The sequence below is a fragment of the Aspergillus piperis genome, assembly GCF_003184755.1.
Source record: "Aspergillus piperis CBS 112811 unplaced genomic scaffold BO85scaffold_2, whole genome shotgun sequence".
Classification (NCBI taxonomy): Eukaryota; Fungi; Ascomycota; class Eurotiomycetes; order Eurotiales; family Aspergillaceae; genus Aspergillus; species Aspergillus piperis.
Window position 1 is genome coordinate 173,241 of NW_020291592.1, and position 24,614 is coordinate 197,854.

The 24,614-nt window shown below is 49.9% G+C and overlaps 7 protein-coding genes across 7 annotated transcripts; 2 read left to right on the forward strand and 5 right to left on the reverse strand.

Moving 5' to 3' along the window:
* Positions 1-301: 301 nt before the first annotated feature.
* Positions 302-1,968, forward strand: BO85DRAFT_444979 (ATG3/ATG10 family protein). The gene is made up of 3 exons (XM_025659155.1): positions 302-393; positions 469-1,068; positions 1,152-1,968. The coding sequence occupies exons 2-3, from the start codon at positions 542-544 to the stop codon at positions 1,702-1,704; spliced, it is 1,080 nt and encodes a 359-aa protein (XP_025519468.1). The 5' UTR covers positions 302-393; positions 469-541; the 3' UTR covers positions 1,705-1,968.
* A 127-nt stretch (positions 1,969-2,095) lies between these two features.
* Positions 2,096-3,983, reverse strand: BO85DRAFT_107534 (putative cell wall protein). Its single transcript, XM_025653833.1, has 2 exons — positions 3,463-3,983; positions 2,096-3,400 (listed from the first exon to the last, which is right to left on the reverse strand). Exons 1-2 carry the CDS (start codon positions 3,544-3,546, stop codon positions 2,528-2,530), a joined length of 957 nt encoding a protein of 318 aa, XP_025519469.1. The 5' UTR covers positions 3,547-3,983; the 3' UTR covers positions 2,096-2,527.
* On the reverse strand, positions 3,934-5,725 carry BO85DRAFT_107574 (uncharacterized protein). Its single transcript, XM_025653834.1, has one exon. It carries the CDS (start codon positions 5,611-5,613, stop codon positions 4,321-4,323), a length of 1,293 nt encoding a protein of 430 aa, XP_025519470.1. The 5' UTR covers positions 5,614-5,725; the 3' UTR covers positions 3,934-4,320.
* Positions 5,726-6,413: 688 nt separating this feature from the next.
* BO85DRAFT_444984 (uncharacterized protein) lies at positions 6,414-7,082 on the forward strand. Its single transcript, XM_025659156.1, has one exon. It carries the CDS (start codon positions 6,847-6,849, stop codon positions 7,036-7,038), a length of 192 nt encoding a protein of 63 aa, XP_025519471.1. The 5' UTR covers positions 6,414-6,846; the 3' UTR covers positions 7,039-7,082.
* Positions 7,083-7,450: 368 nt separating this feature from the next.
* BO85DRAFT_107664 (uncharacterized protein) lies at positions 7,451-8,476 on the reverse strand. Its single transcript, XM_025653836.1, has one exon. It carries the CDS (start codon positions 8,297-8,299, stop codon positions 7,553-7,555), a length of 747 nt encoding a protein of 248 aa, XP_025519472.1. The 5' UTR covers positions 8,300-8,476; the 3' UTR covers positions 7,451-7,552.
* A 1,530-nt stretch (positions 8,477-10,006) lies between these two features.
* BO85DRAFT_444986 (dolichyl-phosphate beta-glucosyltransferase) lies at positions 10,007-12,014 on the reverse strand. The gene is made up of 3 exons (XM_025659157.1): positions 11,480-12,014; positions 10,557-11,351; positions 10,007-10,496 (listed from the first exon to the last, which is right to left on the reverse strand). Exons 1-3 carry the CDS (start codon positions 11,594-11,596, stop codon positions 10,152-10,154), a joined length of 1,257 nt encoding a protein of 418 aa, XP_025519473.1. The 5' UTR covers positions 11,597-12,014; the 3' UTR covers positions 10,007-10,151.
* Positions 12,015-12,710: 696 nt separating this feature from the next.
* On the reverse strand, positions 12,711-24,074 carry BO85DRAFT_455708 (uncharacterized protein; the record flags this gene model as incomplete). Its single annotated transcript, XM_025661405.1, has 6 exons — positions 12,711-12,866; positions 12,932-14,418; positions 14,476-15,056; positions 15,215-15,374; positions 22,756-23,853; positions 23,912-24,074. 6 exons carry the CDS (start codon positions 24,072-24,074, stop codon positions 12,711-12,713), a joined length of 3,645 nt encoding a protein of 1,214 aa, XP_025519474.1.
* Between the last annotated feature and the right edge of the window lie 540 nt (positions 24,075-24,614).

Genomic DNA, 24,614 nt, shown 5'->3' on the forward strand with positions numbered 1-24,614 from the left:
CCTTCGGAGGATGCCATAGCCAGTTATACTTCCAGGTCTTTTAGATGGCACAAGAAGGGACGGACCTACGTAATGATTTGCGGGTAAAACCGAGCCCGGCCCCTCTGCAACTCCGCAATCACCTACCAGAACACTGAGTAGACCAGATGAATAAAGGAAAGTCCAGTGACTGGCAAGCCACATGGTTAGCGAAGTAGTATGATCTCCGGGAAGAAAGTGTCCCAGTCCAGTAAACCCATCTAAAAGTGTGTTGCTTTTGGTGGATGACGGAGCCTCAGCCACCTGATGTACCCCGCGTGCATCGTTCAGGGACTCCGATAAGTTCGTCACCGCCACAGCCAAATCTCATTCCCTCCATCCCCATCATTCCCTCTCTCCTCCTTAAATCTTCCGGTAGATAAGCTTCCTTCCCCTCCATTTCATTTACATATCATCTCCTGACTTCATCCTGACCCACTCTACCAACAGCCCTTCTAAATAACCCAAGAAAGAAACGAAACACCAACCAGACAGACAAGCAAGCAAGCAAACAACTAAAGCAATGAACATCCTCCACTCCACCCTCTCCACCTGGCGAGACCGTCTCGCCCCCGTCTCCCGCACCTCAACCTTCCGAACAACCGGCCAGATCACCCCCGAAGAGTTCGTCCTCGCAGGCGACTACCTAGTCTACAAGTTCCCCTCCTGGTCCTGGGCCGATGCCGCAACCCCCGCAAAGCGTGTCTCCTACCTTCCGCCCGGAAAGCAGTTCCTGGTAACCCGCGGCGTGCCATGTCACCGACGGCTAAACGACAACTTCGCCGGGGACGCAGGCCACGAAGACGAGATCGTCCGTGGCATGCTAGCGGGTGAGGGGGACAACGATGACGATGGTTGGTTGCGGACGGGAGGCGGCGATAACGCAGCATCGTCGTCATCATCAGCTCGGATCGGCGATGTACGGACGGTCGACGAGGCCGGGAATATGGGCGAGGTAGAGGAACCCGAGGAGGATGAGATTCCGGATATGGAAGATGAGGATGATGATGAAGAGGCGATTATTCGGGAACCGGTGACAGGGACGACGCAGTAAGTTGACCTCCCCTCCTCTATCTGCAACATCAAGGAATCCGCAGCATCAACGAAGCTAATAAATAAATAATCCCAAACAGACCAACCCGCACCTACAACCTCTACATAACCTACGCCAACTTCTACCGCACCCCGCGCCTCTACCTCTCCGGCTACCTCTCCGCATCTGAACCCCTCCCGCCCCAACTAATGATGGAAGACATAGTCGGCGACTACAAAGACAAAACCGTCACCCTCGAAGACTTCCCCTGGTTCGAAGGCAGCGTAAAGATGGCGACCGTGCATCCATGCCGGCACGCCTCCGTGATGAAAACCCTCCTGGATCGCGCCGACGCAGCGCTCAAGATCCGTCGCGATAAGCTCAAGGCCGCGGCCTCGGCGCACGCAGAGCCTGATGCGAAGGTCGCTGCTGGAGCGGGCGGGTTGGAAGGGTTAGTAGATGATGTTAAGGGATTGTCGGTGAGTGAGGGACATGGCGGCCAGGGGCAAGCAGGTGGTGATGAGTGGGAGATGCTGCAGCATGATGAGGAGGATCAGGTTGCCATTCGCGTGGATCAGTATCTGGTTGTGTTTTTGAAGTTTATTGCTAGTGTTACGCCGGGGATTGAGCATGATTTTACCATGGGGGTCTAGATAACTGACTGACTGACTGACTGACTTGAGAGGACCCGCCTCCCCCCTCTTTTCTTTCGTTATTGGGTTGCCTTTTCTGTTGTTTTGTTTTTTTTTCTGTTGTTGTTGGTTTCGGGGTTTTCTTAATACGGGATCATGAGCTTGATTTTATACTTGATCTTCATCCGCCTTTCTGATTCTGCTCTCGTTCTTGTCCCTTATTCTGCTTTGTTGGTGGCCATGCAATATCTCTCCACCCCCGAGGTCCCCATGCACTGGCGCGAGGAAACAAATTATTGATGTTTATTACGAGACATGAATATGATATCACGAGACATTAATGCAAGATACTCTTATTGTCTTTTCTATATATTCCTATTAGACTGAATATCAATGATATTGAAGAAAATCAACTGTAAATAATAGTAGTAGTAGTAAGTAGTAGTAGTAGTAGTAGTAGTAGTAGTAGTAGTAATACAACCCAAAGAACATTACAAGGTTCATATGCTAACCACCCAGTGATTCAGAAAAGAAAAGAAAAGTAAGAGAAAATGAAAGGGAATGAAATGGGACAAAAAAACCATCCAGACGAAATCAACAAGCAATAGACACAACACAGTGTTTCCAGTTAAACTAGAATCACTCTGGGGGAGAATTTGTATATCGAAGGGGGGAAAAATATGGGATTTGGGAGAAGAGGGGTAGGGAATGAATGATGGTGATTGACAAAAGGAAACTTTGTGGGGGATGATGGGGCAGGGGCAGGGGCAGGGGGAATTCATGAATGAGAGTTATGGATAGAGGCAAAGAAAGTGGAAGGGGTGATGGGAAACGTATGTCAAGCTCACGCAGGGCATTGACAGGTGTATGCAGGCAATGCTGGAGCAGCTGGGGAAGGAGTGGGTATGATCCTGGGCTCGGATGCAGGCTCGTGGTCAGGTTGGGGCTCTGGTTGAGGGCTTGGTGTAGGGTTGGGCTGAGGTGCAGGGGTAGGCTCGGGGGCAGGAGATGACTCCGGTTCAGGGGAAGGTCCATGTTCAGCTGGAGGCTCAGGAGACTGCTGCTCAGGCTCAGGCTGTGGCTCAGGCTCCGGTGCTGGGCATGCTTGCACTGGCTCCTCAGGTTCTTCGGTCTCAACAGGAGGAGCCGGCTCGGAGGGGGTAGACGGAGCTGGGGGTGCTGGAGGAGCAGTGGTAGGGGGAGCAGCTGGTGGAGTAATGGTTGGAGGAGCAGGAGGAGCAGTAGTTGTAGGAGGAGCCGGGGGAGCAGTGGTTGTAGGGGGAGGAGGAGGGGGTTGGGTAGTGGTGGTAGTTGTAGTAGGAGGGGCAGGAGGGGCAGGAACAGAAGTCTCAATAGGAGGGTTGACTGGTGGAGGTGGAGGGGCCGTTGTGGACTCTGGGATGGTGGTAGTGGAAGTAGTCGAGGGCTTTGGCCGTGGCTCTTCAGATTCTTCATAGTTGTTACTGAAGTAGTTGCCCAAGTTGACGCTGGGACCACCCGGGATGCCGATATTCATCGAGTTCCCTGCGTTGGTGTTGCTGGACTCACTTGAGCCCTCATTGTCATCCATGTCGCCCCCACGGTCTTCGCGATATGCGTTCGAAGCGTACTGGCCAGAGTTGTAGGATGGGCCATCAGGGATAGAGAAGCCCATGTTAGAACCGGACTGGGTGTTGGTATTGAAGTGGTGGCTCTGTCTTCGCACAACGGCTCCATCCTGCAGTATGTGTTAGCTTCGCTGATGTTTAAGCTTGAATGCAAGATTGAGGTCTAACATACTCCAGCAGCGACAGGTGCAGACAGGACGGGAGCGACAGCCAGCACGAGGCATAGCAGTGCCGGAAGGCTCTGGAAGTTGTACATTGTAGAAGGAAAAGAATGTGACGTAATTATCAAGAGAAGGAAACTATGGGAGTTGAAGGAGCGAATAACCAAGTTAGAGACAGACAGGACTGGAATGAGCTGTGAAAGAATGAATGCTGTGATCTGCAGCGGATGAATGCTCTGATGAAAAGAATGTCAGCATGAGATTTTGGCCTTCTTATACCAAAAGACAAGACACTCCGTCCATTGCGGTATACAAGGGTTCCAAGACCCTATCTAGGACATTATCCCTCAGCATAGGGCCAGCCGAAGGGCCATGCAAGGCCCACGAGACAATGGCGCCGATAGTCATGGTGACCTCATGGCGAGGAGGAGCTAGCCACTCTTCAGGAGATAGCCCCTCCGAAGGGTGACATCCCTGTAACAGTAATTGAAGCAGTGCCGAGGTTGAAAGGGAACTGGGATGATAAGATAGGGAGGGATGGGGGCTTGACCGGGTCGGGGGCGGACGCAAGGAGAGCAGAGCCTGTTCGACCAGATGTACACAATACTGCGAAGAACCAAAATCAAAGAAAACCCCTGTTCTCAGAAAGACTCCCCGTAGCTTTAATATTTACACATAAGTGTCCGATGCATATGCAAAGAGATAAGTTCCGTCATATTCGTCAGTCATGGTATCCGTCCAAAAAGATAATGGCCCATCCCGTAATCTGGGGTCCATCGTAACCATAGTCCAATCGTGGCTATAAGTTTATGAGGTTAACATCCACAACAAAATATCTGCGACCGCACGATAATCCTTCCTCTTCTACCCTACACCTTCCCACAGTCTGAATTTCCAAAAGCCGTACCAAAGTTCGTCGTATTCTTGAACCTTAATTCGGGCTCATCACCCTGACTGGGGGGCTCGACTTCAGCCTGTTTCTGATCAGTGCTTCGGGGATAGCCAAGGGCCTGCTTGACCTGGTCCAAAAGCTTCTGATCAAGCTCCTTCAGAAACTCACTATCATGCTCTTCCTCATTCAGCAAGGTAAGTGGCCCCTTCAGGGCAGGGTCATCCGCCAAATCCCCAAAGTACGAGTCGGAGTTTTCTGCAGGTTGCCGAGGCGCTTCCGAAGCGAGGGGTTCCTCCTCGTTCGCGGTCTCCTGGGGTGACGGCTGCTCCGTGTCGACGTCCCGATCGATCCTAGCCATGGGTGTGTGACCGGCGTTCCTGGTCAGGTTAAACTCTGGGGGGCCAAGTTCAGACAGTTTCAGTTTGAGGCTGTTGCGGTGCTCAGCAGAGGGTCTGGAAGAAAGTGATGGAGAGCCCTCAAGGGATGGTGGCGATGGTGGCGTAATTACTCGAGCGACAATTTCTGGCGGCAAAGCCGAGGACTTGAGCGTGATCCCGTCAAGTTCGCTATCAAGCCTCTCAATTGGGACAGGCACGCATGTGCTCGAGGTCAAGTCAGTCGCATGGGACTTGGGTGAAAGGGCAGCGTCCAAGGATGGCGCAGAGACAGATGGATTGCCTCCTTGCTCCGGAAATAGGAGGCCTGAGAAGTCTGTCTTCTCCGCGTTAGGGAATACCCTCGTGGGTTTGCTTCCAGGGCTAGAGCCTTCCCACACTTGGGTACTTGTCGGGTGAGAAGAATCAGTATGTTCTGCCGAAAGTGGGTGACTGAATTGGCTGTGAAATGCAGATGATGATGATGATACATAATGTTGAAAAGTGCCGGTCGGAAGCGCGGCTGTACTAGTAGCGGCGGTCCCTGTGGATCCCCTACCCTTGAGCAGCGACTCTAATTCAGAGATCCTCTGGTTTAGTAACGCACGCTCATTCTCCCATAGATGGCGTTCCTCGTTGAATAGCTTCCTCTCATGCTCGAAGTTTGCCCGCTGGCGATCGAGGAGCGACCGCACTTGTCTTAGGTATTCGGCGCTTACAACCGAATAACTGGCTGCTTCGATATCTGGGCCGCCAGTATAGTTTGGCCTCGAGTCGAGATGAGTGTCCGGTACTGACTGTGTTCGACGGACGGGAGTTGGTGTAGGCGAAAAGCGAACCTCCTTGTAGAGGCTCCCACGACCATTGGGGGACTTTGTAGCGGTTGCTGGCTTCATTTTGGAACTATTGGAGTTGCTGAGATACTCCCGGGGCAGTTTGGGTCGGGTGGATTCCCTTCATAAAGAGACGGGAAGATGAGAGAGAAAAAAAGAGGGAGAGAGAGGGGTAAGGGGAGGGCGAAAGGAGCGAACAATTGGCGAAACAGTCACAACGTGAATGAATTTAGTTCGGTACTAGCTAAAACATCAGCCGAGCTAGATACAGCAGCAAGCATCACAGTGATGATCGCGCGTGGAGCGACTGAATGTCATTTAAACAGCGGTAGGAGAGTAGAGGGACAGAGGGAGGGACAAGTAAGAACCGGGGAACCACACCGACCGGGTTAACCTACCAGTGGCAAATAAGATGGGGAACGGTGGGGGAGCTTAGTTACTACTACTTAGTTGTCCGGAGTGGGCAATCGAGCGTTGATAAGCCACCGGTGCCTGAAGCAGAGTTTCAATCCGCAGGGCGAGCAGCTTCGTGCGTCGTGGACCAAAGACGTTGTTGCTGGTAGCAGCCTGCGACCACAAGAGAATGGACAAGTGGACGATGCGCTTGAATTGCAGACTGCAGCGCGAAAAGGCACACAGCATTTATCAGGCGGCGGGAGAGCCTATGAGCAACAAGCCAGCCTGCAGGATGAAGAGATTAATTATTATGCCAATCTTTCTCTCAAACCCGACTGAGGTGAGAATTGATGACAGGATGGGAAGAAGATCCACCCAAATGCGGGGAGGAGCCAAAAGAAAAATGGAATCAATAGAAAGGATATTACTACTCACTACCAACACTTATTACTCGATATACCAGGAGATCAAAGTGCTCAGTGGTTCGATATCAGACGTGGGGGGTTTAATAGCAGGCTGATATCTTCCAAGACCAGACAGGGAAGCAAACCAGGATAGGGGAACAAAACAGGAAGGAACAGAAGAAAGGGAACGTCCAAAAGAGAAAACAAGAGGAAGAAGAATGGCAGTTAAGAAGAAGAAGAAGAAGAAGCGTGGGATTGAAATGTAATTTGGCTGCTTTCTTCAACCACCAAAAGGAACTTGAGGCCGACGATCACGAGGCAGACCATGACGTTATTGCTTGGATGCGCAACAGCAGCAAACAGTCACTCTTTCTTTCCCTGGGGTTTCATCTCCATATTCGGCTCATTTCTTCTTCATTCCCCCTAGCCTGCACACCAAGTAGTAATCAGGTCTTCTTCTTCCTCTTCTTTCTCGTCTTCCCCCTCCTTCTAGGCTATGATTTCATGGTCCAGGCGGGTCAATGAATCCCCATCATCTGGTACGTCCAGCAGACGGACCGATCTGAAGCTAACCCACTACACTAACCGTGCGGGCGGCAACGGTTGCTGCTGCCCGCTGCAAGTCCCCCATGCATCTACCAACTATGATCATGCTACTTTTCCTAGCTTGCAGGAAAAAAGGAAATGACCAGAAATGACGCTGATTCAAATAGCTCTATCCATAGTAGAAAACATGACGCTTGAAAAAAAAAAAAAAAAAAAAAAAAAAAAAAAAAAAAAAAAAAAAAAAAAAAAACAAAACAAAACAAAACGAAGAAGACCCTTCCAAGAATGCAAAAACCTATCGCTTCCCGCCCGTTTGCGACCAAAACACCCATTCTCCGTGCTCATGCCCATCCCCCCACCCCCAAACCTCCAACGTGACATTCCGAGATGATTGGCAATCAAAGAGTGGAGTACCTCAAGACTAAGACAGTCTACTGCGCAGTGTGTGCGCATATTAAACTCTCTTCGCACCGATCTCCCTAAACGTCATCCTGCAGATAATAGTCCCAGTGGGTATCTGATCGGAAGGAGGAGGAAACCGCCCCCCCAGTCGGAAAAAGTAAATGGCAGGACAAGTGAGACAAAGTATTACTAATGTAGACAAAGAGGAAAAAGAGGAGATGATCCTGACCAAAACAGATAATAACACCCGGTTCCTATGCGATAGAGAGCTTCATCTGTGACGCCCGCGTCTCAGCCTGTAGCGATTTCTTTGCATCGTCCATGACATGTCGATGCATCGACGGTAGTGGAAAGAAATGGAGATCCTTCTGCAAAGCTCCAAATATCGTCGCCAGATACCAGATACCCCGCGCGGACGACTCCAGATTCCCTACTGCAGCAGAAGGGAAGTAGAAGCGAGGATCTAAGTAAAACATGGTACTTGTCCAGTTCGGCAGCTTTTCCATCAACATGCGAGCAGCTGCTTTATACTCCTTCAAGGTCCGCTTCGGCACGCCTGTTTGCGAGTGGACAAAGAAGAAAATCTCAAACCCGACACTGCGAATGCGCTTGCGCGCCGTGGGACTGATAGTGTCAAGGAAGGTGCCCAAACGGTCAAGATTGAACGAGTTCAAGAAGAAGAGCGTATTCTGCGAATACACGAAATCCTCCACCTCATCGTGGATTTGTCGGTTCACGGAAAGTAGGCTGCGAACTCGACCGTTCTCACCCACCCAACTGGGACACATCGAGAGAGCTCGGTATCGGCCGCGGGCAGTGAAGACGTTCCCGCGGTCATTGATCACGATCATCGGACGATCCGTGAATTCGTTTGGAACGACCAGAGCATATTCGTAGATCATAAGACGAAGCTCCAGAGGCAATTTGAGAAATGGCGATGGTTTGGTTGAATTCGTCTGGGGAGCATCCACCCAATGCTCCTGTGGTCGTGGGATTCCCATTGTGAAGAGACAAGACAAGAAGTAGTATGTACTAGCTCACGCTAGCTAGTGGGTTCGTTCGGAGTCCGTCGATGAAGGAAGCCAAACAGAGATCCACTTCAGATCGAATCACTCATAGTACAATAGTACTAGCACATAGAATAGACCAGATGTGCAACTCCGTCTATGGTTCAGTAGTAGCGTATTTGCCAACACCGCAAGAGGAGTAAGTACTAGTATATAAACCCACTCCACAACGTCAGCTCCAACGCAAGGAGAGAAACCCCAGGCCGTAAGTAGTACTAGTACTAGTAGTAGACAAGATCCAACGTGTCACCAGTCCACCACAGAACCACTAGCCCATTCGTAGTATACTACCACCACAGGGCAAGCAAGTGACAACAACGACAACCGAACAACCGATGATCAGGCTATCACTGCCAAGGACGGTTATTGCTACAGATGTTGTCTCACCATACCATGAGGTGTTGGATATGTAGTAAGACCACAGCACAGCAAGTAGTAGTAGTAGTAGTAGTAGTAGTAGTAGTAGTAGTAGTAGTAGTAGTAGTAGTGATCTGACTTGCGGAATCCTTCCAAAGCAGCAGAAAGCCACTCAGCAAGCAAGCAAGCACGCCAATAAGTACCAGCTAATGAGGGCAGTATTCCTCCGAGAACCGGTAGAGCGTAACGGCTAAAAAGCCCAGTAGTGTTGGGGTCAATGAGCTAGTACCGTAGCTCGATCAACCTGCAGAATTGACCGGGCTATAGATAACCGAGGGTATATGTGAGTAGACGAGTCGAGTGACTTGAAACCACTGCAGCAGCGTAGAACTGGGGAGGGGGGCGTGTGATGAGAAGAAGAGGGATTGAGGGGAAGGCAAAAAAAATATCAGACCACCTCTGATCCCTTTATTTTTTTTTTTGTCTTTTTATTCCATTTATTTTCTTTAAATAAAAATATTCGCCTCATTTTGGTATGGATGCGAAAAAAAAGTTTTTTTTTTCTAATTGAATGAAACAAACCACGTTACTTCGGACCGAGAGCCAGCCAAGTCGGAATAGAAATTGACTTTTTTACCACCTTTTTCGTCTGTTTTCTTTTGAACTGACAAACTTTATCCTTTCCTCTTCGTTCAGGTTTTCCCTTTCTATGCTTTCGGGTAGGGCCGTTCGGGGTGGTTCCGTAGTAGTAGTACTAACTACTATACCGTTGCCCTGCCTCTTAACAAATAAGGGATTTTTATGTTCTATATGTCTACTAGGTGTGTTTACCGTTGTATGAATAGTCAGTAATGTCATAAGAGAGATACATAGTAGAAAGAATAAATTGAAAGGACATGTACTACTTACTGTATGTAGTACTGTAAACTGCTTTTCTGGCATGATTCAGGAAATTCTGTTGGTGATGCAATAACGGGATTGAGGAAGTGGTTTAGGCTTCTTCCGGGCCGGTTTTGGGATTCGCCACCGGGGCCTCGCATGACATACAACTGCACATATTAATTCAGGATTTGAGAGGGTGAGTTGTGTGAAAGTCTGGTAGTTTGTACTACTACTACTACTATTCAGTATGATTGAGGGTTTTTTTTTTTACTGGTATGTTTACTACTTACTAGTTGAGGTAGGACTTGCAGTTACTATTATTAATACTGAGTATAACAGCTTTGTGATCTGGAATATACTTTTGTTGGGATGTACGATGTAACTAGGAAGTAGTAATAGTAGTGACAGATCCTACTTCAACTCGAAATAGTAGATGATTGTATTATGTGACAATGATGATGATGATGATGATGATGCTGTTTGTTATCTGCTTCACTACTCTATTTGCTTCTCTTTGGTCTCCTGATAACAGAGCAGTATGTATATCTCAAGTACGCCGATAAACACCAAGTAACCATGCAGCTCGCAGGACAGCCAGTCCCCAAGCCATGCCGATGCTATCCCGGATTACATTCAACTTGCTGCCCTTGACCTCTCTCCATCCAACGGGCACCTCGGCCACGGGGATGTCGGCAAATTCGGCGAGCATAAGCATCTCCACGTCGAATATCCATCCCTCGGAGTGCATATAAGGAATAATGTACGGCAGCGACGCCCGGGAAAACAACTTGAATCCACATTGCGTATCCTTGATAGTGGCCGTCTTGGAGGGTGTCAACAGCCACAAGATCAGATGAAATGAATGCATGAGGAAGTTGCGCAGCTTGGAGCGCTGTATGGGAATCATCGGTTAGCTATCTCGGGTATAGAGAAAGGATACGGTAGAGCATACCTTGACTACAGCTTCACTTCCCACCATGTGCGCCCGAGATCCAACGGCCACTGCGCGTCCTTTCGCGTCCTCGGTTTCCTGGCAGGCCGCGACAAGCTTTCCTAGATCCTCGAATTTGCTCGCTCCGTCGGCATCTGCAAATACAACATACTGGCCACGGACATGTCGCATGCCGTGGGTGACGGCTCCACCCTTGCCCCTGTTCTCTGTCAGACACACCACCCGGATAGTGCCCGGGGGAATGCGGACACCCTCATGCGTCCCCGGAGTCCAAGGGCCAGCGTAGCCCTTGGGGTGCATTGAGAGTTGATGATCACGAGCGAATGTAAATGCTATCTCTTCTGTTTTGTCCTTGGAGCCATCAGAGACAATAATGATTTCCCACCCCTTGTTGTCATGTACCGGACGATGAGTCGCAGAGCCATTGGTGTGCCCATTGGCCTGTTTCCGTTGACGCACTGCCTTTTCCGCCGTAACGGTCTCAGCGCCATTGGCGGAGTTTGTTACCGTGCCATAGACCTTTTCCAGGTAATCCACTGCCTCTTCCAGCATGCCTGCCAGGCGGTCTTCCTCATTATATGCGGGTACTACCAATGACATGAACAAATCCGCTTCCTCCATCGAGGTGTGGTCGAGAACCCGACCGGGGCGTTTTTGAGCGTCTAGGGCATCTTGCCAGCAAGGTAAATCGAGGGGCTCCGTGATCGATCCATTCTTCAGGAGCGTACGATATTTCTTCTCTTCAGGGAACGGCTTCCGCGGGACCGGGGCGACGATGTAGAGAGTGATGTAGAACTAGACAGGATAAGGGCCGCTAGTTAGCGTAACTGTTCTAATTGCGTCGCCAACTAAGGGCATTCCCAGTTTACGGGGGAGCCATAGGCGCAACGGTAAACCCGAGGATCAATGCAATCTCAACATACCAGGACGGACAGACCAGCAAGAGTTGCGACCAGGGTAACGAAGAGGACCGAGAGCGGAACGTTCGCCAGGAGCTCGGCGCAATGACCGCAGGTACCGAGGAAGGTACCTTCAGCCATGATGTTGAGTCTTGAAAAGAGCAGGGGGTGGTAGAGACGTCGGGCGAAGGGACAGATGGCCTCGAGCGGATGAAGATAATCGCGGACAGGCAGCGGATGGAGAGGGGAAGTGAGCTTCAAGTGCTCAACGGGACAGAGACGATCCGATCTTGGCCAGCCATGCGACACGGAAGCTGTCTTGAAGGATTGATCACCTCACTAACATGGAGAGAAAGAGCAGCGATCCGGAACAGAATGACGGTGAACAACAATGGCCATCGTCCGGGACCGAGGGAAGGATGGCAAGGCAATAATAAGGTAGGAGGAGAAGGCGGAGGAGGAGCAGCTCCGAAGGGGAAACGTGGTGAGATAAAGATAGGTTAGTAGAGCGGGCTTTAGCCTTTAGCATCCAAGCATGAGACGCGTTGCAGACGCCAACTTGTCCTTTCAGTGGGTTTCATTCGTTCTGCAGGCTCCGCTCGGCTTCGGCTCCCCCACTCGGGGCTCGGTTCATCGCTCCGCTCTCTACGTAAGTATGTATTATGCTGGTTAGTCTACGCAATATGAAGATCTCTCGCATCATCTGTTCTGTTTGTTCTCTTGATAGCTTCTTCGTTAATTACATACATACCAGTGACTTCGTTTTCTATTTCATGCTCCCCCACCATGATGGGAGTAGTAGTAGATCTAAATGCTCTCACGCCCGTCTTCTCCTCTCCCTATACCAGTAGGGATGATCTTACACTATTAATAGATTTTGTCGGAGGCCCAAGACAGGCTTGAGTGAGTAGCTGCTGGATGAAACCTTGATCGGGTGGAGGCTGACACTATCCTCCTCGACAGTCCTTTTCATGTCGCATGGCAATCTCATCTGTGATCGACCTCCAAAGCGGATGCAGACAAAAGCTAGCTGCCAGTCTTGGGCCTCAACGGGACTCGCATCAATACTTATTTCACCACAATCATATGGCTCTCCTTTTTAGAGCGCCCAGATACCGGGCCTTTATGTTATTGCGGCGAGGACTTTTGGTGGTATTATAATAGATCGGGCCATCCAGATAGCGTCTCTCGCAATATTCGATACTTCACAAACGTCCAAATTGCATGGCTCACAAGTGGGCCAGCCAGGCCGTCCTCATGTTTCGCGCGCGTCGTTGCCTGCACTATCCTGACTGGCCTCACTCGGCGTGGAAAAGGGGTTGTGTTCTTCGGCAATAGTCTCAAGCTCCAGGGCGAATGGGGTAGCAGAGAACTTCCGCTCGTTGGGGTCATATGTGATCCAACGTCCAAACTGCTCGCTATTAGCATGACTCTTTTAACGCGATCATAGTATATTCCTATCCACAGGAAGCTTACCTTGGCAAGCCTGATTCCCAGCCATATGCACCTGTACATCCTGGTGATATCCCGTGACGGCGGCTCAATGTTCCTGCCCTCGCCGGCAGTAGGTGCGTTGTCGAAGAAAGATGCAGGATAGAGACGTTGGCTCCAGATCTGGCCACGGATAAGGAAGTCTTCCGCTACCCAGGTGGTCTCTTCCGAGACGGGAAAGTCTTCCCTCTCGGCGATCTCGGGCCTGATGTAGCTGCGAAACAGAGTATTGAGAAAGGACACAAGTTTTCTCCACGGTACTGCAACTTCCAGGCGGTTCATACCTCGCGGTGTAAGTGACAAGCACCAGAGGAATGCTAGAGAGACATGGCATGCTGCGTATATGTTCCTGTCAGGGACCTGATTGACTTGTTCGAGCATCACGGACAAAGTGTGGTAAGCGAGGTAGGACCCGTAAAAGAGCAGAGGCGATGGATTTGGGGAGTCCCGAGATGCTAAAAACTCTGCTTGCACGGCCTCGAGGTCATTGACAGGAATCCAGGCGTTGGCAGCAGAGTCGTAGACCTCTTCTAGTGACTCTACTTGCGACTGCTCCGCCTCCTGGAACTCGAGGCCCAGGTAAGCGTCGGGGCTGCCATATTCTAGCATGGCGGAAATATTACAAGCGCAAATGAAGAACCCTTGTAGCCTGAATGCAGCCCCCAATTGGCTTATAGTCTGGTTCAGAAGCGATGCAAATGTGTCGATCGACTTAATAAAGCGATCTCCGACGTCTCTAGTGTACAAGTAGCCATGTGCGGTCACAAAAGCGCTTACTAGTGGCAGACGACCAAGTGCTCGGGGACCTCTTAGGAATGGATTGAAGAGGAGAAAAATACTCTCCCGTGTGCCCGCGAACGGCTGAACACTGACCAGAGATCTCGTATAATAAAACAATTGCTGGATGATATCCGGTCGGGCCAAAACCGCCAGATGATGCTGGATTCTGCCCACACTCGGGTTCCGGTCTGCAGCCTGGTTGTACCAGTATCGTGCCACGCCCGCCCAGGATTCACGTTCGCGAAGGTCGGATTCCTCCACGGCCATCCGGTAGCGCGAGAGATCTCCCAGACACTCAATCCAGGTATCTTGAAAGGCGGGCACCGATTCGAGCATCAGTGTGAGCATGGAATAAGCGTAGTAGATGAAGGCTAGCATGTGCTCCAAGGATTCAGGAAGCCGATGGCGCAGCAATTCCAGCAACGAATGGATTCCGTGGCGCCATAGTCGTGCAGGCATGGCATATTTCTCCGCTAGGCGTTTGAGCACAGGGCTCGCGACAGGATGTTGGGAGCAAAGGAAGAAATCGTGATACTCTTGCAGTATAGTTCCGTGGGTTCCAACCAAGCTTTGATATTGAGCGTGCGTCATCGTGGGCCATTCTTGGGCCTGCTTGTGCAACACCTCGCATCTATTTTCCGCCATCATCAACCCGGCATAGATTCCTCGAACATCCTGAATCAGTCTTTCTTCTGTGCAATAATCAGTTTCTACTAGCTGAAGTATAAGCCCATTTGATGCTGATGTACCTCCGGATGTCCCCGTGACCGCGCCGGCGGGACTATGAGCATTGCTCAATTGTCTCGCGGACTCTTGGCCATAGCTCAGATCTTCCGCAGACTCCCGTGACACTTCGGAGAGGGAGGCCATCTCGTCTGGATTGGCGCTTGGGTTCATTGGCGGACGGCCGGCATTCATAATGGGACTGGAGCGAAATGCTTGCGAATGAAGCGGGGATGAGCCGCCATTACTTTCGCCTATGTCGTCCGCCGTGGGGGCGGCATCTCTAGGAAGGCGGGAATTACTGTCAGCCGGACTAGCCTGCCCCATTCGACTTTCAGCTACTGCGCGGCTTGATGAGCGGACTAACTCGGTGTCAGACCGCCTCCATTGCTCCTGCCATGCTTGACGACACCCGTTCGGCACGTTGGAGGAAGCAAGGTCGGCCGCTTGCTCACTCACGCCATCCGAGGCAAAATCATCCGGGATGGCGCCCCCTGAGTCGCCTCTCTTGTGCGAAAATGAGGCACTGGCAGAGTGAAACGCTCGATTGGTAGTAGAGGATCCGGCAGGGGAGCCAGCATCTGACACCAACGGTGGTAGTGGCTTCCTATATGGACTGTTAAAAACACCGCAGATGGTAGTTACCCGACGATAATTTGATAGACCAAAAAAGCAGAAGATACAATATCATAGCGCGATACATGGACAAGCATTCTGGAATTGGTTCAATAGCCCGGTGTGTTGGGGGAGGGGGATACTACTCACTTGGGGTGGGAGGAAGAATTCGGATAGGTGTCCGGGTTGACGGGCTCTAGTAGGGCTGTTGCAGAAGAAGCTCGATCATGATATGAAACCAGTAGGGAGTCCTGGCCAGCATTTCCGTCACTCATCGTATTGGCTACCGTAGGGTTATGTAACACGTCATCTGATCCGTATCAGCGAGCCGTCCAACACCAAGTATTGATAAGACGATCAGTCCGATGATGGTGGAGCTAATGCGACAGGTGAAGGATGGTGTGGTGGCGGTGGTAGTGGCGGTGATAATGGAACAGTAGTGGTCCTGGGGCAGAAGGGCTGCAGAGACGAGAAGGAAAGAGGAAGATTGAACCAAAGAGGAGCGGGTGAATGTGCGCAAGTAGGGAAAAAGACTAATATATAGTAATCGTGGCGCAAGTGAAGTGATGTTGGCGATGACGGAGGAAGCCGAAAGGAAAACAGAACGAGAGACGGGGGCAGTGGTTTGAGAGTAATAGATCGGATCAGATCTACAATGACATCAAGGCCTATGTGACAAGCAAAATTGGGAAACCTTGAACAGCACAGCGAATCACAGGGAGATAGTAGATCGAGAGAGCAAGCGAAGAGAAGGAGGAGGAATAATAGTAGAAGTAGTGATGGTGGTAGTGGTAGTGGTCGCAGTAGCAGAGGGCTTTTAAGTAGAATAATAGTAGACATGGGCAGGAGAAGGAGGTAAATAAACGACAGTCATAATAATATAGGGAACTGACGATAATAATCAAATAATAATGGTAATACTGACCTGGACACGTTGGAGGGACACGGCGGGATTATTTAAGAGGCAGATGACATTTAGGTTCTTTAGGCAACTAAAGTCATCTCTGCCTAGGAATTAGAGTGAGCAAACCGGTTAGTAAAATTGCGCACGAACACCGAAAGGAACGATTGATAGTCCAACCCACCTCGGCGTGATAGTAGGAAGGCTAATTTCCCCTTGAAGAATGGATAGATCGAGAAGGTCAAATCGCGGAGACAAAAAGCGACTAAGAAGAAGGCGGAGAAGAAGAAGAGCGAACAGCAGCAACCAACGCAGCCAGCCAGTTTCCAGCAAGCGGCGGCAGCAGGAGCAGCAGCAACAGCGGTAGCAGTACATTAGTTACTTACCGTAGGGGGAAAAGGGAAAAGGGAAAAGGAAAGGAAAAGTAGTTAGTTAGTCTTCTTCATCCTCTTCTCTTCCTTTCTTTTCTGTCAACCTTTCTGTGTTTTTTATTTATTTTTGCTCTTTATTTTTGAATTCTTTTTTTGGTTGTTCTACTAATGAAAACTAATTTTCACTTCCATTACTTACTTACTTATTACTACTGTACGACTGACTTAACTTTTTTTGACTCTTACCGGTGATACTTGGATGGATGGTATTGATACCAGGAAGAGAGGGGCTTGCTGGTCTTTGGCTGGCTGGAACTGGCTTGACTGGCCCTTTCATAATCACCATAAAACGGTTTCACCGCGGTAATTTTCCGGTATTGGGGTAAGGATGACTTGGCGGCTATGGCTGCCTGTAATTACCAGAATCACCACGAAAGTGACCAAACTCGGGTAAGGATACGGATGAGGATTGGTAAGCCGCAGTTTTCGGTAGCCTGACGATTTGCGGGCAGTTGCCTCGTCGACTTTGTCCCACTCGCTGTTCTCCCTCCAGTTTCTCTCAAGGGATCAACCTGGTAATGCTCTGGGATGATCATCTGGTGAACTTTGAAGATCGGTCCCGATCAGTCCTTTGCCTATATCATTTCCTTCTCACATTTCTCTTTTGCTGCCCCCTCTCTCTTTCCCCCCCCCAAACTCCGAATAGAACCGCATCGTGGCGAGGTTTTGTTTCTCGGTCCCCGGCCTTGTGTGGCGCCGCTTTGCTACCACTATACTACTAAGAAAAGACGGCTCCGTACTACTTACTAACTATTGCTCCTGCCTCAATTCTATCTGCCTGTGATCACGGCTTCCAAAGACACTTCGGCAAGCTCACTTTGGATGGTTCAAAAGTTAATGGTCTGTGTCTCGACGGTTTGCTAGCAATAGCCGATCGACTTCCCCTCCCCTCGAGCGCCACATCCTTCTAGGCAGGGTAAATTGGATATCATAGTATGCTACCGACTCGGTTACCACCAAAGCTGCCCACGCTCCGGATCTCCCTTCTTATGCCTTCTTTCCTTGTTCCTTCCCACTCTCTCTTTCTCTTTCCCACCCCCCCTGGTCCCCTAAATCTCCACGAGGGTCGCGGCATACTTATCTGTCACCCCCTGTTTCAATAGTCTCTAATTACCATCTATCTTTTGACGGTCCTCCCGCAAGAATTCGAGGAGTTGGCAGACAAACCAAAACAAACTTTAGCTGAATTGGCGATGTTGATGCTAGGACCCGATGATTTGGGGAGGACCACATTTACCGGAGCTCCTTGCATGCAGCAGCCTGTGGGCATACTTGACTCGACCCTCATCGCCACTAAAACCAACAAGCTTAATTCCAGGAATGAGGATGCTGTTGCCCTTGCTTTATAAGGTGTGTTCCCCTCCCTTGACGAATCCACAGTTTCTCGAATTCGCGCCCACGCGGTGCTATTCGATCTTCACCGAGACAACGGATGCTACTACTGCTGGTCGCCTGAGCGGCGTTTAACCTCCGACCTGTTTGATTTGCCGCACCAAGGCTGCGGTTGACAGCGTCGAACCACAACCCTGTTGGGAACCACTCTTAAGGGAGTCGCTGCCTGATCTGATCATGGGCGAAAATGTCCGTGTTTTGCCATAGCCACAAAACCCCCTCCCCGCCAACAATGGATTCTACAAGCCTTGGCCTATAGGGGTCAGAAAATGACAAACCGGCAAAGGCCGGTTTTCATTCCCGGTTGTTTCCCCTCTTCACCGGGTACGTACTGAGCAGACTAAATAATCGGGATTGCCCTTGCATGGACACCGCTACTCTGGTTCGGCTTCGAAACCTACATAGAGTTGGTGACACTTTGCAACAGTACAGCAACGCACTGTTTGCCTCTTGGACAGGAGCACATTTATGTAGGTCAGTTGTTATCAAGTAAGTGCACGAGCACGGCTACCGGCCGACTCCAAGTGCTGCCGAACCGCTTCATACCGACGGTAGCTAGTCAATAGTAGAAAAAACATGTCGCATGTGGGGACCGAATCGCGATCAGCGCGCCACGTTCAACGTCGGAAAGGCTTGAGCTTGAGAGATGGCCAGGTGTGATTCAGGGCTTGATCGACCTGCCGCCCCAGTGAGGCTGGTAGTTTATCAGCTAGTGGTGTGGATCAGTCGTATAAGAGTGGGACGGTCTGCCTTTAACCTCGAGGTGGTGTTGCTATACATATGGCCTCATATCTGTCAACACCCCAATCCTAACTAGAGCAATCGGCGTACGATTGAATATTTGTCAGTGCTGTCTCCCTTGGACAAAGCCCAAGATTGCATTGACAGGCACCTCTAGCTTGTCGTGATACATATGTCTGACATAAGACAGGCAGACAGACAGACAGACACACTTACTACTAAATGAGCCAGGTACTGCAGATACCAGTGCCTAAAAGTAAGGACATTATGACAGGCCCGTCTTTCGATCGTTTGGGCGCTGCCCGCCTGACCGATATTGGGCCCAAGGGGGCCGTGCAGACACAGCCAGTTCAGTCTGTACGGATTTCGCAGCGTTCCCACAAGCCTTCTGAGATCACACGCCTACCTATATCCGACGTTCCATGGTAGTACACCCCCTCTAACTTGCCACCCGGCGTGGAATGACCTGTCATTGCAAGACTATCGTTTAAGAATCACTGGTACCGCATGTCGACTGGCAGGTACTATTGGGGCGGATACTTTCTTCCAGGTTTCACGGCGTGGTGATGCTCCGAAAGTGTGAACCAATCTCTCTGCGCGCTGGATGGGTGGAGGAAGAGCCGGATAGCATCCCTTTTCGCAGGTATATATTTGGCTACTATGAGCCTACAACGGGCTGGAAATAAGCGATCTACCGTTCACGCATCGATACGAACCAGATCCGTACAATTGGTGACTACAATCGGTAATGACACAAGACGCCCTAGGAAAAACCAGCAGAATACAAAGGCGAAGATACTGCTAGTGCTGCTCAATGCTTACGAATACGGGCCTGTCAAGGCCAAGTTGACAAGCGAAAGGAGGACTCCGAAGCTAGTCATTGAACCACATAACATATCGTTTTCACTGCCTAGCCTTGCTAGGTTAGGCTATGATATATCCCATTGGAGACCAAAATTTGAGTCACCCAAGGCTATCGATTTCCATACTTTGGTAGACGATAAAGCTATTGACACCAATCCAGACACGTCTGACGTTACCATGATTTTAGGTAATGGAAAGGATAGCTTATATTTGCAGTGGTATAGATCTTCTTATGCACACCAACGCCTGGAATAGGTCGACCAGGTAACGGTCTACCTGTGGTGCTGACCTATTGGATTCCAATTACCAGGAAGGCGAAGTGGAAAATGTTTCACTTATCTACAGGACTAATGGAAAGCTATCATTGCAGATGCCCCCTTGGTCAAGAGCAGTAGTACAATGATGATATCAAATCACAGCCATGATAAACAGCTGGTAAATCATGTTTGAAACATAACACTCAGACCTCTGTATTGAAGCATCAGCATGTATACCTGCATTGGAACAGCAGCAGCTCACCATACCTGTTTGCTCATTCCCTACCAGCTACAGATGCATGATCTTCGACGAGCAATCGCCACCTATCATAACATGCAGGGATGTGTTGCAACTCTAAGACAAACAGTTCAACGAGAGACACAGCGACCAACGGTCAATGCGCATACATACTACATAGTACGCAGACCGGCACGAGCAGAGAGGCAAAGACCGGTTGATAGGCTCTGTATGGACTATCAAATAGTAGTGTATAAGAGGGAATAGCTAGACCCTGGCTGGCCTAAAGATAGTTTGTTTTCAAAGTGATGGCCAGTTAGCTACCTCGACTAGGGCCTCCTTTCTCCTACCGTGGCTTGCAGACTGGCAAGCTCACTGGCCAGATACTTCCCCAAGATCCAAACCATGAAAACAATGCCTCCCCGGTTCTTTGCTAGTGGTTGCCTTTTCCCATGCGGCCCATGCACGTTGCCGGGGGATGAAAACCCTGGCTTGGCGGTCCCATTCTGGGTCCTTGATCGGGCAATTGGTCCAGGGCTGGATGAAGGCCCTGCGATGCACCTCGCCGTGTTGGATCTCATCCCTCTGTCCTCTTGACCTTGAGGGGGGTTTCCCTTGACCCCTTTCCCTCCCACGTATTCAATTGCTTGCTATTCTTGTAACTCACATTGACTGAGCCAAGGTGAACTAACTATCCTTTTCAGTTTCTTTCTGACACTAGACCTTCTTTTGCCCGTGATCACAGGACCACATACCCCCCATCTATTCCATTTCTTCATCCAGAAAGCTTCCGCTTATTTATCCATACGCTATGCTTCCATACCAAACAATCCCACTCTCTCAACCCCTCCGGATAAGACTGAAAGAACAACCTTGACCCGCCGCTGAACTAATCTGTGGTGGTCCAGCTCACTGCCAAGTCAACTGCACAGTCTGCCAACTCCCGTCACGCCAAGCAGGTGCCCTCTCAAGCGCAGCAGTATCCCCGACGGGTCAATTAGCCACTCGTCAGCACCACTGCAAGTGATAGGGAATCCCACAGAAAGTTCATCTTAATGAGAGGACCGCAATTTTTCCTTGTTCGTTTTCCAAGAGTCCCAGCGCATCAAGCAGAGCCAGCGCATGCACGCCGGTTCAAACACTCGTGCAGCACACGCACTGGGAGGTTCTGCAGAGAAACTGCTCATCTCTGACATGGCCTAGTGAGGCTACTCGCAGCTTCAGATTTAAACCTTCTGGTAATGCATATGAGCCCGATATTCTGCGACGATGAATTGCGTATGTTTCGGAATTCCAAAAGAGCTGTGAGGTGGGAAACTATATCGGCTTCTGCGCCATTGTTGATGAAGAGTCAACTGTATCGCAATGTCAAATGAAACCTGTGCAGCTTGATTAATGCGATTGATTAATTGAAAGAGATGGTGAGTACTGTATCTTGCTTTGTCCACCATCAACTACTCTTTCTAGTCACAGAATTAATAACACTAACTACATCCGCATACTCTCTCTGCATATCCCCCAAACAACTCTCTGCATCAGATTACCCACCACGCGAACACAAGGAAAGCCTTTAGTAAACGGAACCAAACACCTCGGGGAAAAATAATGCCTATTAAAGCATCCATAACCACCCCACTAAGTATTTACTCAAGCCAGTGTGACACTGCCCCAGCAAGAACAAGGAATAACCTAGTTACAAAACAACCAATGAACAAACAACCCTCAACTGATGATACACTTCAATCCCCCGCAACACTGCCCCAAAACCGGAGAGATATCCCATCTCCCCGTCCTTCAACCCAGCAAATATCTCCCTAATCCTTAGTAAAGAAAAACACCCTACAAATAATGAAAGAAACAAAGGATAGGTAAGGTATACAAGCCCTCCTCCCAAACCAAGACCAAACCAAACCAAACCCAATGCCTGCCAATGAAACAAAACTACTAAAGTACCAATCCCCAAAAGAGGAAGGAAACACATAGAGTACCTAGTTCACCGTCCTTCCAACCACGGTAACAGCCGAAAACGCCACTCAAGAATTAATCAAAATCCACTTTCCATCCATCCATCCATCGATCTATCCATTCCCTAAGTACGTACGTAACTGTATAAAGTACTCCAACTAATAAAGAGAGATAATAATACTAAGTAGGTAGTATTAACTCGATCTCGATCAACCCGTTGGTCATGATTGGTCGATGTATCTTAACCACAAAACCACCATCGACGCCCTCGAGTTTCAATTATCCGGTTTTCCATGGAGGAGAATTTACATCTATTGTATGCCACATTCCTCAAGCCTCTTTTTTTTTAATTTCCCGACTTTGTGTTTTTCTTTCTGCAGGAAATTCGCCTGATCGAGGCGTGGATTACGAGGTTCGGTGCGGGTGTGCATGTAGGTACTTCTTTTATTTGAGAATCTAGATTGTGGCTCTTTATTGTAAGTCTTATCTGGGTAATACCAATGTAGTCGTGGTATAGCATAGATGACTCATACTGAGTATGGTGAATTTATCAACTCAATTTTCATTTCTAGATCTGGACATGAGCTATATTCTAATGCACTAAAGAAATCCCAATTTACTCCAAACCTGAAACTCCCGAGTATGCAAAGCCAGCCACATACTGTGTCTCTCAAGCGCACACACCAATAAAGCCAGGGCAGTAAGTAGCAACTAGTACCAACTAACCAGAGATGTGTATCGGTACATTGAAGGTGCCACAGCACTGCATGTGTCAAGAAAGGAAGATCCGCATCTGTGTCCCCAAGTCAGTGTGAGTAAAATCCAAATTCTCGGGGAGTTTTAGATATGGTCTTATACCTTTTGCCTCACAGGCGCTCGGCATATCACACACGGGGGCTGACCCCCAAGCACACCTCGTTCCAGGACGCTGCTTGGAATTTGGATCTCGGCACACCATCGACAGAGGACAGCATGGCCGCAAGGAAGCAGTACCGTATCAACGAGTTGGGTGAAGCAAACCTTGCATTCGAGTGATACTCGCATTTCGTGCGCCTCTTTTGGTTCGGGGCGGCCGTCTTTCGCATTGTCAAGACTTGCGGATGGCTTCGTGGGGTTGGTACCAAGCCCCTGGCGCTGACGGAGCAAGCGCTGGCGCTGCAGCTGCATATGAGCCTCCACGATGGCCTGCGCAGCCTGCTGGTTGTGTGGATGGGCGTGGAAATGTGCTCGCCGAGCAAGCTCTAGCCGCTGCGGAAGAGGGCGCCCATATCTGGGGGTGCCCGCATTCATCGAGCGTGAAGACGGCGTGCCAGTTGCTACAAAGTTGGCCAACGATGACTGGGCAGGCGTTGTAGCTAGTGAAGCACTATAGGCGCCATTGTCATGTTCCTCAAGATAGGGCGGCATATGAGAGAATGGACCAGATGCATGCGAATGTTGTTGAGCTTGCGACTGCTGATGATAACTTGACGACGTTGGCCCTGGAGAAGCAGCAGTATGGGCTGGGTGCTGTGTTCCTTGCTGGGTCCTCGCTGACGGGGGCACGTAACCTCGAGGTCGAAGTGTTGGCGGAACCACTGTAGTGGATGATGTCGAATCGGCGTTGTTCGGTGACGCGTCGTTCGGTGAGATGGCAGACACTGATTCCGGCGGTGTCATGGACATTGCTGGTCGGGTGTTGCTTGAACGCGGGTCTCGCTGGGGGTAGGCAGGAAGGCCGCTGTGTTGATTCTGTGGAAGTGAGAGAGTTCGTGTATGAGGGTACGCGAATGAGCGACCTCGATCTCCACCAGGAATATAATCCAGTTGATGACCGATGTTGCTCGGCTCCCCGTAGTACTGGTTCGGCGTGTAACGGGGCATTGTTATGACGCCATTGCTCAAGTATGAGAAGTAGGTTCTCGGGGGTGTTTGCTGTGGGGTGAAAGAATCTGTTTGGTTTGAGGCAGCATTGGCTGAGAAGGTGTTTGGAGCCCCAGACAGACTCGCGACCGTAGGGACTGGAAAGCATTCTGTTATTTCACTCGTAAACAACATCACTTGCATCGTTGTACTGACCTTCTTGATGATATGTCGGACGCGGCACGTCAGGAATGATGTCCATTACGTCTTGGGTGTTAGGCTGGGCCAAAGTGGCTGAAGTTGGGGTGTTTTGGAAGTTGGTATCGTTGGGAATCGCCGTGGGAAGCCCTTCAAATGCAGGCCGACTCGCAGAGTCCATGAGTAATGGTCACCCTGGCGCAGGCGTAGGAGTAGTGTTCCCTGGATGTGGTACGCTAATGGCGCATCAGCTAGTAGCTACACGCTTCTAGCTTTTATCAAGCGGGAGTTGTATTCTCACGAATAGGAGGCTCATGAACATGTACCGATGAAATCGCAATCGACAGCATACAGGGTTTAAAAGGCTGTGACAAACACAAGAAGCGTAAATGGAGAATAGTATACTAAGGTGGAGATGTGTAGAAGCGGTTCGCTTCACTAGAGCAGAGTAACTAGGAATAGTGAGTGGTCATCCCAGTGGGTTTCCTGCGGTGGACCACAACCCAGCAGTGAAAACAGGCAATCGGATAATGCCTCCTTCCGCTGCATCAGACGATATATCCAAAGCCCTATCACTTTCACAGTGACTGGGGGATTCTTGCAGCTTCCTGAAATAAGTATCGGTAACAGTCCACAACCATATAGACCATTGATAGGATATGTAGTCTCAATATGTCGAGATGGGCAGAGTGCTTGTCACTGCAGACTGAGAAGTGATGTC